We start from the raw sequence: 19,471 nt of genomic DNA, 5'->3' as shown, positions 1-19,471 counted from the left end.
GAGTCCCGGTTACACAGCCACAGATCCAGGAGTCCCTGTTGCACGGCCACAGGTCCAGGAGCCCCGGTTACACGGCACTTGTGCAGGAGTCCCGGTTACACGGCCACAGATCCAGGAATCCCTGTTGCACGGCCACAGGTGCAGGAACCCCGGTTACACAGCCACAGATCCAGGAACCCCGGCTACACGGCCACTAATATATAGTAAAACTTAGCTGAACCTACTCCTGAATTTTGCCGGTTGAGAGATTTCCGGATATTTAGGTGCCGGTTAAGAGAGTTTCCTGTATATAGTATGATCATCATATGATATCTTTATAGAACAGTGCCTGTTCTCAACAAACATTAATGATTTGAGCCCATTGTACGCACTGAACCTTGTGCAGCAGTAGAGCTTGAGATTGTTTAGTAGTTATGAATCGTTTGATGCTTCACTGATGACAATCATAGCTGTATAAGTAGTGCAAAGTGATTATTTATATTATACAACGATCTGAATGTCAGATGTTTTTTGTAGATTTCTGAATTGTTATCCCATTTGAGATTGTAGTTATATTTTTGCAACATAATTAGTGCTGCATGATCAGATTAGTTTGTAAAAATATTATGTGAATTCATAAATGTGTTCTCGTTCCATTATTTGTTTTTGGTACTTGGTACTTTGTTGACCATGGTTCTGGAGGCCTGTGCTATCCATTTTGAAGTTGAATACTGCAACCATACAAGTGGCTAAATGAGAATGATTTTGGACATTGCATTTAGAGTTTAACCAGGTCAGGTAGCTGGTCACTAAGTCCCAAAATTCAGTCTGGTACAATGCATGCATTTTAACGTTGCAGAAACTAAATTCAGAAACTCAGTTAAGGTTGAGTATGTAGCTTTGATCGGAGTAAGAAATGGATATGGTTGGATATACGGTAAGATTTTTTTCAGTGGTCACTATATTTTACAAAAAGGCAATTGTGTTTTTAACCAGTTTCAGTGGCAATAACTGAACTACAGTAACTTAATATTTACCTGATCTTATGTTTCTAAATGATCCAATCTCCTCTTGTTTCAGTACGCTCTGGAGCGCTTGAAGGTGATGTGTGAGGATGCTCTCTGCAGCAATCTGTCTGTGGAAAATGCAGCAGAAATTTTAATCCTGGCAGATCTACACAGTGCAGATCAACTCAAAACTCAAGCAGTAGACTTCATAAACTAGTGAGTACCAAAATTCAGTGCCGTAACAAATTATAACTTTTTTAATTGTGCATACAGGCTGGCTGTCACGGGGTCAGCACTATGCCCTTTCGTCTCTAACTCGGTTTGACTTAAGGCTGCTCCTCTGAGTCTTGGATGAAATCAATCCTGGAGGCACACAGCACCAAACTGCCCATAGTTTAGCCCAATTTGGCAGTCTCACTTTAGCCACAAGGATAGCTAGTGTGGGAATGAAAACCTCACAATGTTGCAGCTAGGGTTACTCTTCTGAGGTTAAAGCTAAGTAAGTTATTGAGGGAGCTTTACCCTGCATTTAGGAATGCTTGATGTTGACATTGAATGCCCAAAATGGAAAAGTCTCATTCTCCATTGTCACCCCCCTACCTTCATGAGCCCAATAATATGTATCAAACACACTGACGACTGGCATGTCCCATTACAAATGGCTTTGTATAGTTGCCTGTGCTTGATACAATTGGCATTAACTTTTTTCTAGTTTGTAGCTTCATCTTTTTTAGTTTTCTTGATATTTCAAAGTTTGGACTAAAAGTAAGTCTTAAACTTCAAACCCTGATTTTTAGCTTCAAATATAAGTAAATCATTTAAAGCTTCAAACTGGTATCCTCTGAATCAGAACCATCCTAAGATGGCGGTGCGCACGGACGCAGCGGCTTTGTCTCTCCCGAGACTGAGCGTTTTCACCCTCCTTCTGAGTCTCTTCTGGACTCTGCTGATACGGGAATTGAGGGCAGACCTACCGTACAGCCGGCAGACGCTCCTAGACATCGGGGCCGACTGCGTGCGGCTCACACTCGGCGACATTGATCTGCCTCCCGACATCGCCCGACCCCCGGGACCAGCGTGGCGTCCTTCCCCAGCCGGAAGTCGGCGCAGACCGCGCAGGGAACGCAAGCAGAAGCGGGGTAAGAGGGCCGGTATCCAAAACAGGCTGAAGAGGGCCCCACACAAACCCTCCCTCCCAAGTATTTTCCTGGCCAACGTCAGGTCACTGGAAAACAAAATGGATGAGATCAAACTGGATCTCTCCACACAGAAAAGGACAAAGGAATGCTGCGCCATGATCTTCACAGAGACCTGGCTGAACAACGGCATCCCTGACACCACCATCCAACTAGAAGGACGCACGGTCTTCCGTGCCGACAGAACTGCAGACTCCGGTAAGAGCAAGGGAGGCGGTTTGTGCATTTACACTAAATGTCTGGTGCACTAACACGGACATAATCGATAGATCCTGCTCGGCTGATTTGGAATTCCTCATGGTAAGGTGCAGACCCTTCTACCTGCCTCGGGAATTCACGGCTGTTATCACTGCGGTCTACATCCCACCACACGCTAATGCCAAACTAGCACTGAAGGACCTCTACAGGGCCATCAGCGAACAACAAACTGCGCACCCAGACGGAGCTTTTATCGTCGCGGGGGACTTCAATCACATAAACCTAAAAACTGTACTACCGAAATTCCACCAGAATGTTTCCTGCCCCACAAGAGGGGAGAACACTCTGGATCAAGTCTACACGAGCATTGTAGATGCTTATAAGGCCATTCCCTGCCCCCACCTTGGGAAGTCTGACCACCTCTCCCTGTTTCTAGCCCCGGCATACAAACCGCTCATCAAAAGAGGGAGAACATCAGTGAGAGCAGTGAAAGTATGGCCAGAGGGGGCAGTATCGGAGCTTCAGGATTGCTTCGAACGCACTGATTGGGGCATGTTTGCCCATAATGACATCGAGGAATACGCATCCACCGTGCTATTCTACATTAACAGCTGCGTCGAGGTCGTCACGACCCATAAAAATATCAGGACATACCCCAACCAGAAACCCTGGATGAACGGAGAGGTCCGCTCACTTTTGAAAGCATGCGACGCAGCATTTAAATCTGGCGACGCAGCGGCTTACAGTGCAGCTAGGACCAACCTTAAAAAAAGGGGATCAGGACTGCCAAAAGGAAACAGACACTGCGGATAGAGGATCATTTCCGCAACAACTCTGACCCCCGGCGCATGTGGCAAGGCATCCAGTCCATCACTGACTACAAGGGCAAAAACACCAGCCCCCCGGTTAGCGATGCCTCCCTTCCGGAGGAGCTTAACGACTTCTACGCTCGCTTCGACAGGGACAACAGGGAGCCGGCTACCAAAGCCTTGCCACCCCCGGAAGACCAGGTGCTCACTGTCGACCTCCGACGTAAGGGGTGTTCTACGCGGAGTGAACACACGAAAGGCTGCTGGACCGGATAGCATCCCTGGACGGGTACTCAAGGAATGTGCTGATCAGCTGGCTGATGTCTTCACCGCCATCTTCAATCTGTCATTGGCCCAGGCCGTAGTCCCTACATGCTTCCAAGACCGCTACCATTATTCCTGTGCCAAAGCAAACGGCTGTGACGTGCCTGAACGACTATCGACCTGTCGCACTCACACCCATCATAATGAAGTGTTTCGAGAGACTGGTCCTGGCTCACATCAAAGCCAGTGTTCCCGCCTCTCTTGACCAACACCAGTTTGCCTATCATGCAAACAGATCAACGGAGGATGCAATCACAACTGCTCTACACTCGGCACTGAATCACTTAGATGGTAAGGAGACCTACATCAGAATGCTGTTCATAAACTACAGCTCAACATTCAACACTATCGTCCCCAACAAGCTGGCCTCCAAACTCTTGGCCTGAACACTTCCCTCTGCAACTGGACCCTGGACTTCCTAACAAACAGACCCCAGTCTGTCAAATTAGGTAACCACACCTTCCCCCCCCCCCCCCCCCCCCCTGACCCAGAACACGGGGGCCCCACAAGGATGTGTGCTGAGCCCCCTCCTCTACTCCCTCTTCACCCACGACTGTGTGGCTGTTCATGGTTCCAACACCATCATCAAGTTTGCGGGTGATACCACGGTGGTAGGCCAGATCACCAACAACGATGAGTCAGCCTACAGGGAGGAGGTCCAGCATCTCGTGAAGTGGTGCGCCGATAACAACCTGGCCCTTAACATCAAGAAAACCAAAGAAATCATTGTGGACTTCAGGAAGTCTAAAGGCGGAAGTCACACCCCCATCCACATCCATGGGGCTGTGGTGGAAAGGGTGGACAGCTTTAAGTTCCTCGGAGTCCACATCACGGAAGACCTCTCCTGGTCCCTCAATACCTCCTCTCTGGTGAAGAAGGCCCAGCAGCGCCTATATTTCCTAAGGAGGCTGAAGGGATGTAACCTGTCACCCCTGATCCTCTCTAACTTTTACCACTGCACAATAGAGAGCATCCTGACAAACTGTATCACAGTATGGTATGGCAGCTGTAGCTACTATGACCGGAAAGCCCTGCAGCGGGTAGTCAAAACTGCCCAAAGCATTACCGGCACCCGGCTACCGACCATAGAGCACATATACCAGAAACGCTGTTTACGGAGATCACGGTCCATCATCAAAGACCCTACCCACCCCAACCACAGTCTGTTCGCCCTCCTGCCATCTGGGAGACGCTACAGATGCATTCGCACCCGTACGACCAGATTTAGGAACAGCTTCTTTCCCAGGGCTGTCATCCTACTGAACTCCACAAATAAACTCTAAAGCCTGCACATCTGCCAATGCACTTGATTATGGTTATGTTTATGTTAATGTATTACAAGCCAAATGAATGTTGAATGTTTAAATGTCTTAATCTAAATGTACACTCTCGGGAGCCGCAAGCCTACATTTCGTTGTACTGCACTTGTGCACTAACAATGACAATAAAAGTTGATTTGATTTTGATTGATTTGATTTTTTCTTCAAAATCATGCATTTAAAATAGATGGTTACACCTCTGCACCCCAATTCCTAGATGTTTTTCAGTTGGGGTGGTTTATGGATGTGTAACAGTACAGTGTGGAAAGCTGCAGTGTCTAAAATATATCGACAAATTTCAGGGGTTTTCCAGATATCAGAAGGTGGGAAAAATTCTGGTAAAGGAACATTTGAGAGCCAACTGGAGTTATGCATATCAATATTACAAAATGCAAATTAAAGCAATAGGAGCTACGGCTTCAGTTTGTGTTTACTATATACTTTTACTTTAACATTAAGAGCTTTTCTACCATGGTAACTAGTTATAAAACTGTAACTATAGAACTGCAATTTGACACTATGCAAACTGAATTACAGGAAACTTTTTTTTATCCGGGACCGGCGTGGTGCCGGTTTATCAAAGCCCGGATTACAGAGTGGTATAATTAAAAGGTACGAGAGCTCCATACACAGCAACAAATCCAGGCTTCCCTGTTGCTTAGCAACATGTGCAGGAACCCCGGCCACAGACCAAGCATCCCTGTTGCTTAGCAACATGTGCAGCAACCCCGATTGCACAGCCACAGATCGAGGAACGGCCACTAATATGAAGTAAAACTTACCTGAACCTACTCCTGAATTTTGCCGGTTAACCTAGGTTTCTGGTTATTTAGGTGCCGGTAAATCGAGAGTTTCCTGTACTAGTTTGCAGTAAACACTGCTTAGAAAACCTTTTTCACATGTTGCTGATAATTTACTTCCCATCCTGCACAACATGTAACTGTTAAATGGTTGTTCTGAAAATAGAAACATCAAATAACAAATGTACTGTTCTACTTGAAGAGATGCAATTTGGATCAGGTGTCAAATGTGATGCCACGTTTTAATGTTTCACATTGTTTACCTTTATTAACTGGTTGTAATTTGAACATTGATATAATTCCACTAAAACCAAATTTGAACCTCCCATTAAATGAGAAACAAATAAAACTAGTAAACTCTGGAGGCAGTTTAAAGCAGTATTTTTGGAAATAGATAAGCTTACCACCTCTATGTGCTTGGGGTGACATGGGATAAAACTGTTTATAAAACATGCAGGGAAGGAAGATGCTCTTTGCAGCTCATTGGTGACCTTATGATAATGGCTTCAGGGATCAAGATTTATTTTCAGGAGTGGGTGCAGAATGAATCTGAAGAATAGAGGGAGGGCTTTTCCTTCAGTACCTATTGGAGATGGAAGTTAGATGACTATTTTTGGAGTTTCACTTTCACTAGGTTGATGGCAATGAAGAATAATACAATCCTGTGGCATGCCATAATAGATGAAAGTCAGAATAGATCAAAACCTCACATAAAGCAGACTTTTCCGTAACCTAAATAATGATGTCAGTACTTGGGACAGATTGGAATTCCGTGTTAATGTTTTTATACAGTTGAATCCCAGTTTGAGAATAAAACTTTACGCTTAGATCAGGATTTCTGTAAACTCCATCTTAAAAATAGTTATATTTATGTAATTATTCAAATTTTAACATGAACAAAGCAGAATATATAAACTTAATGGTATATTCTTCAATGAGTGATGAAGGTAGCCTGTATCTAGGTACAGTTATACTGGGTACACGAAGGTCATTCGGTGGGAGATTTGGTACTTGAATGAAAGATTTGTATTTCCAATAATTTTTTTTTGTTGGCTTGCTTGGTGACTACCCTAGCACATTAGAATTCTGTGCTTGGATCAAACTGATGACATTAGGTATGAGTTTATTTGGAGTAGACCGTGTTGGGAATCTGCTGTGTGTATTTTGCTGTGTTCCCAAATATTTACTTGTTTCAATGGAAATCTGCCTAAAAGCTAGCAGGATGTTAGGAGCTACGAATGGTGATCATCTTTGAAAAATATGCACTTTTTTTTGTTGCTTACCCCATTTTTATTTATAATTAGATTTATTATTTTGCATACATTTATGTAGGGTACTGACCCCGAGTATTGCTGAATGTTTTAAAATGATTTCTGATCGTAAAACTACATCAGCAATGTTCATATTACATTTCATGTGAAAATCCTATATTGTGACGATAAACAAGTACTGTAAAAGAAGCCATGCTTTCACATTGTACCTACTAAGTTATGCCATATGAAGGTTTAGGGATTTACAATTAAGTTTTTAAGAATAATTTAGGCAGCATAATGTGTGATCTGCAGCACACTTCTTATAGGTTTGTAGATCTAAATTTTAGTATATTTATTCATTGGTCACCCAGCATATTGGGGATGGTAAGGCATGTACAAGTCTAGCATGATCAAAGAATGACGTTTAATACAATTTACTAAGTGTCAAAGGTAGACGAGGGTGAGAAGTTCTCTATCTGAATGCACGTAGCATTCGTAACAAAATAGACGAGTTAATGGCACAAATAACTACATATGGGTATGATCTTGTGGCCATTACAGAAACATGGCTGCAGGGTGACAATGCCTGGGAATTAAACATACCAGGTTATTTAACGATCAGGAAGGACAGGCAGGAAGGAAGGGGAGGTGGGGTGGCTATGTTAATAAAGGAAGGAATCACTGTAATACAGAGAAATGATATTGGGTCAAAAGATCAGGATAATGAAATAGTTTGGGTGGAGATAAGGAATAATAAGGGGGAAAAAAACACTAGTGGGCGTAGTCTATAGGCCTCTGAACAGTTGCAACTCTGTTGGACGGAGTATCAATCAGGAAATAGTTGAGGCTTGTAATAAGGGAACATCTATAATTATGGGGGATTTTAACTATCATATTAATTGGACAAATCAAATTGGGCAGGGCTGCCTTGAGGATGAGTTCATTGAGTGTATTAGGGATGGGTTTCTTGAGCAGTATGTAACTGAACCGACCAGGGGGCAAGCAACCTTAGATCTGGTCCTGTGTAACGAGACAGGATTAATTAAAAATGTCCTAGTAAAGGATCCCCTTGGAATGAGTGACCATAACATGGTTGAATTCCATATTCAATTAGAGGGTGAGAAGGTTGGATCTCAAACAAGCGTGCTAAGCTTGAATAAAGGAGACTATGAAGGTATGAGAGCGGAATTGAGTAGAGTGGATTGGGAAAATAGATTAAAGGGTAAGACGATACATGATCAGTGGTGTACATTTAAGGAGTTATTTTACAACTTCCAAAAAATATATATTCCACTGAGAAGAAAAAGGGTGTAAAAGAAAAGACAGCCATCCGTGGCTAAGTAAAGAAATTAAGGATAGTATTCGACTAAAAACAAGGGCATATAAGGTAGCCAAATCTAGTGGGAGGATAGAGGATTGGGAAAACTTTAAAAGACAGCAAAAAATAACAAAAAGATTGATTAAGAAAGGGAAGATAGATTCTGAAAGTAAATGAGCAAAAAATATAAAAACAGATAGTAAGAGTTTTTATAGTTGTATAAAAAGAAAAAGGGTGGCTAAAGTAAATGTTGGTCCCTTAGAGGATGAGACCGGGAAATTAATGGTGGGAAATATGGAGATGGCAAAAACACTGAATATTTTACATCAGTCTTTACAGTAGAAGACACTAAGAATATCCCAACACTGGACAAACAGGGGGCTAAAGGGGGGGAGGAGCTAAACACGATCAAAATCACTAAGGAAGTGGTACTCGGTAAAATAATGGGACTCAAGGCGGATAAATCACCTGGACCTGATGGCTTACATCCTAGGGTCTTGAGGGAAGTGGCGGTAGGGATTGTGGATGCATTGGTAATAATTTTCCAAAACTCCCTGGACTCGGCAAAGGTCCCGGCAGACTGGAAAACTGCTAATGTAACACCCTTATTTAAAAAGGGCAGTAGACAGAAGGCTGGAAACTATAGACCGGTTAGCCGAACATCTGTGGTAGGTAAAATTTTGGAGTCCATTATTAAGGAGACCGTAACAGGACATTTGGATAATCATAAGTTAATAGGACAAAGTCAGCATGGTTTTAGGAAGGGGAAGTCATGTTTGAAAAATTTGCTGGAGTTCTTTGAGGAAGTAACATATAGGGTGGATAAAGGGGAACCAGTGGACATAGTGTGTTTAGACTTCCAAAAGGCATTTGACAAGGTGCCACACAAGATTATTGCTTAAGATAAAAAATCACGGGATTGGGGGTAATATTCTGGCATGGATAGAGGATTGGCTATCTAACAGAAGGCAGAGTGTTGGGATAAATGGTTCATTCTCAGACTGGCAATCAGTAACTAGTGGTGTTCCGCAGGGGTCAGTGCTGGGTCCCCAACTCTTTACAATCTATATTAACGATTTGGAGGAGGGGACCGAGTGTAACATATCAAAGTTTGCAGATGATACTAAGATGGGAGGGAAAGTAGTGAGTGAGGAGGACATAAAAAACCTGCAAGGGGACATAGACAGGCTAAGTAAGTGGGCAGAGATTTGGCAGATGGAATACAATACTGGAAAGTGTGAGGTTATGCACTTTGGCAGGAAAAATCGTAGAGCAAGTTATTATCTTAATGGCAAGAAACTGGAAAGTACTGAAGTACAAAGGGATCTGGGGGTCCTGGTGCACGAAACTCAAAAGGTTAGTATGCAGGTGCAGCAAGTGATTAAGAAGGCCAATGGAATGTTGGCTTTCATTGCTAGGGGGATAGAATATAAAAATAGGGAGGTATTGCTTCAGTTGTACAAGGTATTGGTGAGACCGCACCTGGAATACTGCATACAGTTTTGGTGTCCATACTTAAGAAAAGACATACTTGCTCTCGAGTCAGTACAAAGAAGGTTCACTCGGTTAATCCCGGGGATGAGGGGATGGACATATGAGGAGAGGTTGAGTAGATTGGGACTCTACTCATTGGAGTTCAGAAGAATGAGAGGCGATCTTATTGAAACATATAAGATTGTGAAGGGGTCGGATCGGGTGGATGCGGGGAGGATGTTCCCGATGATGGGTGAAACTAGAACTAGGGGGCATAGTCTTAGAATAAGGGGCTGCTCTTTCAAAACTGAGATGAGGAGGAACTACTTCACTCAGAGGGTGGTAGGTCCATGGAATATGCTGCCCCAAAAAGCTGTAGAAGCTACATCATTACATAAATTTAAAACCGAAATAGACAGTTTCCTAGAAGTAAAGGGAATTAAGGGTTCCGGGGAGCGGGCAGGAATTTGGACATGAGTCTAGGTTCGGATTGGACATGGCCCTGTGGGTAGCGGAGCGGGCCATGGGGCCGTGTAGCCTGATCCTGCTGCTATTTCGTGTGTCTAATTCTGTTAGATTCAGGAGATGGTTCTGTGATAGTAGATTGGCGGTTAGGATCAGATCAGCCATGATCTTATTGAATGGCGGAGCAGGCTCGAGGGGCCGATTGGCCTACTCCTGCTCCTATTTCTTATGTTAATGTATCAAATGTAAACCAGCAAGCAATATAAATTCTAAAATCACAATTAAGGTTGAGTACAAACCTATTTTTGCACTGTATTTTTCCTGTATATAATTAAAGTCTTTGCGCCAGAAATGGTATATATAGTGGGAAAGACTGGGTCTGCAGTCTTTCTTTGTAAGTTCAATGTTAAGCTTCTGGGCTATGATCACTAATTTAATCTGGTTACAGCATTTTGCTTCTCTCTGGTTCTGTTAAGTTGGCATCAAATACAGCCTAAAACTTGATCTTGCTCCGCTCTGCTTGTTCTCCATTTCAGTTTTAAACTGATCTTTTCCTGCCTTCTGGTTGTTTTGTCCTCCAAGTAAAGGATTGGTCTATCACGTTAGGAATCAACTGTTCTTAGCCCATTTTCTCTCTCGCTCGGCATCAGGTCTAATTAGGGCCTTTTAAAGTCAACCTCTATTTTGAGTTATGTGTTCTAGCACTGCATTGCTAAAAGTTGATGAAAGTTGGCACATTGGTATTGACGAAGGATTCTTGGAGAAATAATTCAAAATGTATGCATCCCATTTTGAGGTAAAATGGAATCGTGAAAGTTTATCCTTGGAGCACAAGCTGAATGGGGGAAGTGAAAAGGTGATGGTAGTGAAATTGTGGTGTGGTAAGGGGCTCTGCATAGAAGTAAACTTGTGAATACTTTGTTGGAGATTTGATCACAGTAATATTTAATGTGCAGTGACAACTGTGTTTAGAGAGCATAAAAGGATTTTCTTGTAAATTTGTTCTAAGGGAAACTTGACATTTAAGTTAATGGAGAGGGATAATTAGAACAAGACGTTCTTGTATTTTTATAATGCCATTATAAAATAAGGTGGCAGAGCTGCAAGATCACATTATTTCCAGCTTTGAAACGATGTTAGTTTGGGGAATGACAAAACTAACCTTTTTCGAAAAGGAAGTAGAATTTGTTTGGAAGAGAAGCTATTACATGTGAATGTTCGCTACTGGGGATTAACTACGGTCATTTTAAATTGTAGTTTGCTGGATGGATAGTCAACCAAAACTCTAGCAGTATAATTTCAGTGAAAAGTTCTTGCCATTTATATTGTTCCCCCTTTCTCTCCCTTCCTCCCCGCCGAAGAAACTTCTATCCTTGTCCTCAGTGAAGAAAACAATCAAATCTACCCCACACTCACCTCTGCCTAAACCGTCACGGTCACACCTTAGGGAAGCTATCTTGAGTATAGGGAGAGACTAAGAAACCATTGACAGCTTTACCTGACCTACAAGCTACCGAGCCGAGGCTGTAAAGTTTGAAGATGAACATCACTCAAGGTTGATCTTGCATTTTGTCCGTAAGAACATCTTGCTGATTTGAAACTTGACTGTCAAGTTCCCCCACTAAACTGTTTGGGAGAACAAACCAGGCATTTTTGCCAAAAGGTGAGAGGAGCGCTGAATGCCCAGACTGTTTGCAGTGTGCTGCTTTAATACAGACCTGGAATACCACTCAAGTCTGAAACCCGTGGTCTGTCTGCAGTCCCCAGCAGCAGCGTGCAACCAAGAACCATTTTGGTTTTCGAAAGGGAACTTTCGGCTCAAAGAAAACTGCAAAGTACAATCATGTACTTGCAGTTAAAAAGATTTTTTTTTTTAAATCTACATCTGCTTGTTAGGTTTGGTATTTCTGTAAGGCTTCCCCATTGGAAAGATATCCTAGTTTGTTAATCTAAGTACAAACAAGATGTGTCAAATTAAAAACTCAAATTCTGTGATATGGTAGACTTCCCCTAGGGAAATATAAGATTGAGTAGGAATGAAAAATTAAGATTTCAGATTTTTGAACCAGTTTATTTTTAAATCCATAACACTAACACTGCCTGGAGTAGACGTTTTATTTTGCATGATTGTGTTAAGTTTCTGGCATTATTGCTATCTTTCCTCACTGATCTAGCAAGTTCCCCCCCACCAGCCCCTCCGGACTGGAGGATTCTGATAAGCCAAAGCCTGCTGCTCTTGTTACTTTCATGACAAAATAAAAGTTAAATGTTCTTCCTGTCAAATGCTTAGGAATGTATTTTTCCCATTTGTTTTGATAGGCATCTGAACATTTTATGTTGAATAGTTTCTAGAGTGCATTTTCAAGGTTATTGTTTTCAGTATATTTTTATATTGCAATTTGTTGAAAATATTTTTTAAATTAACATTTGTTAGCTTAGCTGCCCAGTAGTCTTGTGGCCTGTGATGATGTAGTCTGGTTTAATATTAAGCCATACAGGCTAAGTTTACATCCTGGTCTATGCTGATCTCAACCAGGACACCAATTGGGGCTACTCTTTCCCTCTGCCAACTATGCACGAGGAAGGAAAAATGAGGCAGGGTTCCCTCTCCCAAATCACTGTCCAGTGACTCGATGTGTGAGTGAGAAGAGTAATTGGCTTTGGTGTGACGCCTTCATGATTGAATCACCTACTGACACTCCTTGCTAAGACTCGCACAAGCTGCCAGTACCTCTCTGGGCTGTATCCTAGCGAGAGTCAGCACCCTTGGGAAGGGGGTGGGGAGGATACTAGCAAAAGTAACATTGTTTAGCTTTCTGTTAGCTCCTCCCCAAACCAGCCAGTCTATACACATTCTTCCTTCCAATTGGAAGGTGACAAAAGATGCTACGGCTCTCTGCCTTATTCACCACTGAGTCCCACATGGCAGTCTGCCTGCGACTGACCGTACTGTATGCACAATGCAAAATTTCCCTCGAGTTTTAAATGGAATGGTAGTCAGGATCTCATTGTTGGCATGAATTTTTTTTTTGTTAACTAACCACAATAAATGAAATGCATGGCAGGACATACCACATTTGTGAAGCATTGACAAAGATCAGCTGGAATGGTTATGATACTGTTTCTGGGAATTAGTTACACTTGGGGACAGCTGAAAAAGGCCCTAAATGCTCATTATCATGCTGGCTGAGATCATTGCCCTTCATGTGACCAGTAGGTAGGTGGGTTGCTGTGCTGTGCTGGTGGGACAGTTTTCTGCTGAGTGAGCCTTTAAGAACAGCCTTGGTATTCATCCAGTTTCAGGTGGAGGTACATTGTAAGAAGGCCCTTCCTTTTCCGATAAGCAGGCACAAGAAGCACCGAGCTGGGTCTTCTGGGATTGCAAGACTGGTCATGCTCCTTGCGGGTTGATGGACTGCTATCCAGAAGGGTTGAACATGACCGGAATATGTATAGGAGGTGCCCTTCTGGCCAAAGTGTCTCTTCCACACCCCCACCAGCAGTTCTCTGGTATTTAGAAATAACATTTGTGGAATTTGTCTGGAGTGCAGTATGTGAGATGTATTATCGCAAATTGGCCTCTGTGCATTTGCAAATTGGGCCTTGAATGAAGGGCATTTCTGTCTGGGAAGAAGCTGTACACAACTCTTATTTAAAATAAGTTTTCAAATATTTAGTGACAATATTTAATAACTGGCGGGCAACTTTTTCTAAATATTTCATTACTATTAAAAGACTACACAGTTAACTGCCAGTCTCGTGTTTGCTTTCATGAGGTCACAGACTTACAAATGTAGAAATATAAAGTCAGCTCCTAAATCTGTGAAACCAGTTTGAGCCACAAATCCATTTCCTGTGTAAAGAAAGAACACTTGCACATGTGTAACATCTAATCACATCTCTCAGAAATATCCCAAAGCACCTCACATAGAATAAATTAACTGTTGTGTGGAGCAAAGTGTGGCAGCCATTTGGCACACTGCAAGATCCCATAGACAGCAGTGAGATGAACGATCAGTCAAGCTGTTCATTTATTGGTTTGGTTGATGGAAGAATGATGGCTGGGAGTACTGCCTGTTATTCCAATAGTGCCGTGGAACCTTCACTATCTACTTGAACCACCAACACAGGCAGGTTGAGGCCTTGTTTAGCGTCAAATGGCACTTGTGACAGTGCAGCATGAAATGCCAGCCTAGATTTTTGTGCTCAAGTACTGGAGTGGGGCTTAAGCCACCTTCTGACTTGGAGGCCAGAATGGAAACGACTGAATCAAGTTGATACCTCTAAGTGAATTTAATGACTTCACTAATGATCATCTTGTTTATTGCCCTCTGACTTTCCCATTTAATGTGGCTTGCTATTCGATTCGAAATAGATTTTTTGCAGAATAATTTGGTCACTTTTGCAGCCTCTGGTCTAATGGTCATACTAAAAACACTGATTGATTCTGGCCTCGTGGAGAATACACTGCGCTCCAGTGAAAGAAAATGAAAGAGGAAATCCTTCACTTGCAGGCTTTCATAAATTTGTCAAAGTCAACTAGAGCAGATTTGTAGTCCACTAGGACTTTACACCTTTTTAATACAAGTTTTTAATTCATTATGTAATTAAAAAAAAAAAAAAAGTTGTGTGGACTCAAATCTAAACATTTTATTAATGTTAAGGTAGAAGAGGCTTTTATAGCTGAGTTTTTATGTACAAGTCATTGTGTTTCCATGTGTTGATCCAGGACCTAATCATACCTTTAGAGAGAGAATAAAGTTGTCTTTTCACAGACATTATTAAGAGGCACAATAATTAATAATTAAGCAGCTCTGGAATTTTTGTATTCTACTGTAAATTAAGTTAGAGTTTGTATTAGTATAAAATGTAGCTATAGCAAAATGGAAGGGGCCATATCATCTGCTCTTATGCTGTGAACGAGTGATTATTTGTTGCTACATATGTGCAAATTGCTGTATTTTCCAGATTCTCCTCCTGAATGCTGGTAATCTGCATGGGTTTGAGGGATGTACTTGGACTCCTGTTTGTAGCCCATTAACTGATCGTGATCTTTTAAACCTGTGTGTGTGTGTGTGTGTGTCATAATTGGGTATTGCTAATTAGTGATTTGCAGTGGATGGTTCCACTTTGAAAGTGTTTTAGCCTAATTCTGTAACCTACAAGCAGCACTCGGTTATAACTATTACATTTCTTTATACAAATTTGGTTGCATGGTCAATTTTCAATTCTCATGGGTATACAGGGGAATTAAACTGGCAAAGTTAAGTTTCGGCAAAGTAAGAAACACTTGCATTTATAAAGCGCCTGTCATGACCCCCGGACATCCCAAAGCACTCTACAGCCAATGAGGTACTTTTGAAATGTAATCTCTGTTGTAATGTCGGAAACATGGCCACCAATTTGCGCACAGCAATGTGATAATGACCAGATAGTGTGTCTCTTTTTTTATTTTGATTGAGGGATAAATATTGGCCAGGACACTGGAAAAATGACGTCTTATCTTGGAAATGGAGACTAATATATTGACTTATTATGTACGTTTGTGTGTGTATATAATTAACTTTGTTTTCTTTCACCTTTTTATAGCCATGCATCTGACGTAATGGAAACATCTGGCTGGAAGTCTATGGTCTTGTCCCACCCTCATCTGGTGGCTGAAGCTTACCGGTCACTAGCGTCAGCTCAATGTCCTTTCCTTGGTCCTCCCCGCAAACGGCTCAAGCAATCCTAAAGTGACATTTAGAAAACGGAGCGTATCATTTTAACAGCACTGACCTGATCACAATGTTGCACAATGCAATGTATGAAGCTTTCTGACGCGCTTCCCGCCGTGGGAAAGACCGTGCTTGGTGTGCTAATGACCTTTCTGCACTAAGCACTTTGGGGAGAAAAACAAAACACACAACTTTTGCTGCATTGTCTTGTGTCCCCTAGACTTGGCTGAACGGATTCCCGCTGTTTTTTTTAACGGATATTTTTAGATGTTGGCCCAGAAGCTTTCATTATGGGGCGGGGGGGGGGGGTGGCGAAGGCGAAGAAAAGGATGGCCGTTTAACTTGCACTACTTCATTTCTTGAACTTGAAGCCAGCTTCTGTCAGCACAAGAAAATGGATGGGGCGTCTAGAGTCAAATGGACAACCTCTAAATGGAGGGGGAGAAAAGCAGCCAGGCTGTGGATGCCGTTGATGTCAATGGGCTTCTTTTGTTATTCCAGTGAAAACACAAATATGTTGGTGTCCTTAGCCACATCTGACCCAAAGTGTGCACGTTTGCGACAACAGTCAAGAGAACTGTCTAAGTAGCACTTGTATTATCATTATAATAAAAACATTTTTACAAGGAAAAATGAAACCACATTTGGGTCAAATTTTAAAAACATGGGAAGAAACCGTTCAGTTTAGACTTTACCCTCTTGTGCTCCTAGCATTCTAAGCTAAACTGTGTTTAGATACATAAGAGCTATGGCTGTGTAAATGTGTTTTCTAATGAATACTGAGGTTACATGTGTAGAATGTGTGAAAAATGTGTTAGCATTTTTCTCGGATGGATTAGCAAACGGAATAAGAGTTGATGAACATGTTTTCTTGTTCAATGAAGAAAAACCAGTCCTACTTCAGCTCTTGAATTCAAGCTATTGTCAAACACTCTCTCAACTGTTTCTACCCAAGAAGGAAACGGTTAATTTATAACGACGTGTCCCCAGGTTACATTGCCTCCTTTGATTCATTGCTGTTCAGAAGTGGGGAAACAAAATTTAAAATGGTGAACTCCCCAATCTTTGGAAAATATAAATAAAATACTATTTTGTATTGAAATGCCTTTTGTGTATTTCCTCTTCAGAGGAAATCTTCCCCCCCCCCACCCCCCCCGAAATAATATTGTGAAACATTGATTAATTGTATGATTTTTGACAGTAAGTTCAACTTTTGTTTAGTGAATAAATTTTGTGCAGAAATTATTATTTTTAAAGTTAGTCACTTAAACAGAATTTGTATTGAAATCTTTTTCCCAAACTTTTATTTATTAGAGCAAAGTCTGCTATTTTGATTTGATTCAGTAGTGTTTGTAATGTTATGCTTTGAGGACACCTCAAACTTATTTGAAAAGGCTGATCTCCTTTTGAGATGGTGATTTAAAATGGCTCTTGTATTGTCCCGTTACCACAGTTGAGATCTCAATTTTACAAATGTTTTGGATGAAAATGGATGCCGCAAACAATCTTTGCATCCTGTAAATTTAGTTCTGAAACTCGGGCATAGTTTCAGTGAAGTTTGGCTGTGCTATCAACAGCTTAAAATACATTTTTCTACCTGTCTTTCCCCTTACTCTGCCCGAATAAATTGTCACTTTCAAAGAGTTTGAGCAGACAGTCTTCTCCCAGTCCTGCTCCTTGTCCCTTTTTATTCCCTCCAAAGTAAGAAAATGGTTTGTCTGGATGGTGCAGAGTAAAAAAAAACATAGATCAGACTGGAAACTTATGGTTGAGTTTGCATCGTGATGCTTTATGATTTTGTTTTAAAGTTCAGCTATACTCTGTACACCACAGCTGATGGCAGCATAGCTTTACATTCCTGAAACTATAAACTGTATGGTCCGCTTTCATTGCTCATGTGAACATAGCAAAATGATATGAGGATAGGCTGATGTATTAAAGAATGTCACCTATGTATTTTGTCCTTTTATCTACCAGCTTATTCTTCATTCCATTATATTACACTGGTGCATGTCCATTACTGCTGTTTCAAACCCTTCCATCTCTGATGTTCTCAGATACTTGATCGAGCTTCACAAATTTGTTTTTGAACATTGTTTCATGTGTGTACTGCAATGCTAACTAGAGTTGTTTAGACTTATGCTGCATTCCACACACTAATTCTGTAAACAAAACTTTATCCAGGGAAGTGCTGGATAAAATTGGTCACGTCCAGCATGAACTTTTTTTGGGGTCATGATTAACTGAAAATCCTTCCAGTAACAGGATACAAGAACATGAAAAGATGAGGCCTTGAATTCGCGGTCGGCGGTGTAGCCAAGGTGTACGCCGCCAACATTTGAACGAAATCCGCACTTACCTCGTGCGAACCTCCCTTTGGGGGGAAAACAGCTTACAAACGTTGCAGAGTTGTGCCGCATCGTTGTGTGTATGTGAGCCTGGGATCACGTGGGGCAGTGCTCATCTCCTTTCCTGACTCTTAGCCAATCAGGAAACAGGAGCTTGCTGATTTGCCCACAACTCATTTAAAATAATTTAGCAGCCAGAAATGTTGTTTTATTAATTAATTACGATCATTGCAATATTATTTAATGCACAAACCAAGATTATAATGCACAAAACTATAATTAATTATAGTCCTATCGAATTTGTTTCTCCTCTATTAGACTAACTTTTGATCAATTTAAATAATCTATACAGTAATTGAGAGTTTAAATGTCTGATAACATGAGGAAATCATGAAAGTGAATTAAATCCTATCAATAGAAATTGGGAAATGTTTAAACTGAAACTACAAAAGGCTTTTGGGCAGCAAAGACGGTGACACAAAAAGGCCCTGTTTTCAAACTCGAGCAAATTAAAGTTTCTTTCAAAGTTTGTATCCGGTCAGACATGAACCAGTGCCTCTCTAGCATAAACTAATACAATTTTCTCATCCTTCCTCCCCCCCTACTCTGTGCAACAGGCTCCTGCGAATGTTTGCACCAGACATAAAAAATGTCAGGGTAATTAATGCGCAGCAGGTGGGCAATTAGCCCAACTTTTCGCCAGCTCGTTGATTTGAATGGGTAGGTGAAACGTGCAGCGAAGCCAATGCGCAGTCGCAAGTTTGGGATTTAACGGTTAATCCTGAATTTGCGGTCAATTTCAAAGGCAGTATGACGGCGTACCGACCGCGAACTTGGGGCCAAAGTCTGGACAAAACTCTTTATTTTACTAGGCTTTACTACCAAAATGTTAAAGTTGAGCACAACAAAGGCAGTTGGTGCAAATTTTTTTTTTTTTTTTTTTTAAGTGGAAGGTACATGTATTTTGCAGTTTGTGTTCAGTTGCTAGGCATTGATGAAAGCACTAACCTTTAATTTTTTTATCTCTTCAGGGTTGTAACATCCGCGTTGTCCTTTTTTTTTATAGTTCAGTTGAACATCGATTTTCAAGAATCTCATTTGTACACAAATAGTAATGAGAAAAATGCGCAGAATAAAGAAAATTGGATACCACCATTTAGTAACTTTCCTTTGGGCTGGAGCAGCACTCCTTGTTCATTTATGCTAAAGTGATTTCTTGACTCCCATATTTTCTTGATGCTCTCACATTGATCATATAATTCTGC

The 19,471-nt window shown here is 41.5% G+C and overlaps 1 protein-coding gene across 3 annotated transcripts in view; it reads left to right on the top strand.

Annotated features, from left to right (window-relative positions):
- Nucleotides 1-17,819, top strand: part of spop (speckle type BTB/POZ protein) — a 134,292-nt gene extending 116,473 nt beyond the window's left edge. For all 3 annotated transcript variants that reach the window (XM_085966281.1, XM_085966279.1, XM_085966280.1), the window contains 2 exons: nt 1,060-1,202; nt 15,731-17,819. In XM_085966281.1, coding sequence (XP_085822407.1) covers nt 1,060-1,202; nt 15,731-15,875 — 288 coding nt within the window. In that variant the 3' untranslated portion in view covers nt 15,876-17,819. The remainder of the gene's footprint in view (nt 1-1,059; nt 1,203-15,730) is intronic.
- Nucleotides 17,820-19,471: the final 1,652 nt, after the last annotated feature.

Source organism: Somniosus microcephalus, chromosome 24 (assembly GCF_052327205.1).
Source record: "Somniosus microcephalus isolate GS21.2 chromosome 24, FLI_Smic_1.0, whole genome shotgun sequence".
Classification (NCBI taxonomy): domain Eukaryota; kingdom Metazoa; phylum Chordata; class Chondrichthyes; order Squaliformes; family Somniosidae; genus Somniosus; species Somniosus microcephalus.
This window is presented reverse-complemented; position numbering and strand designations above follow the sequence as displayed.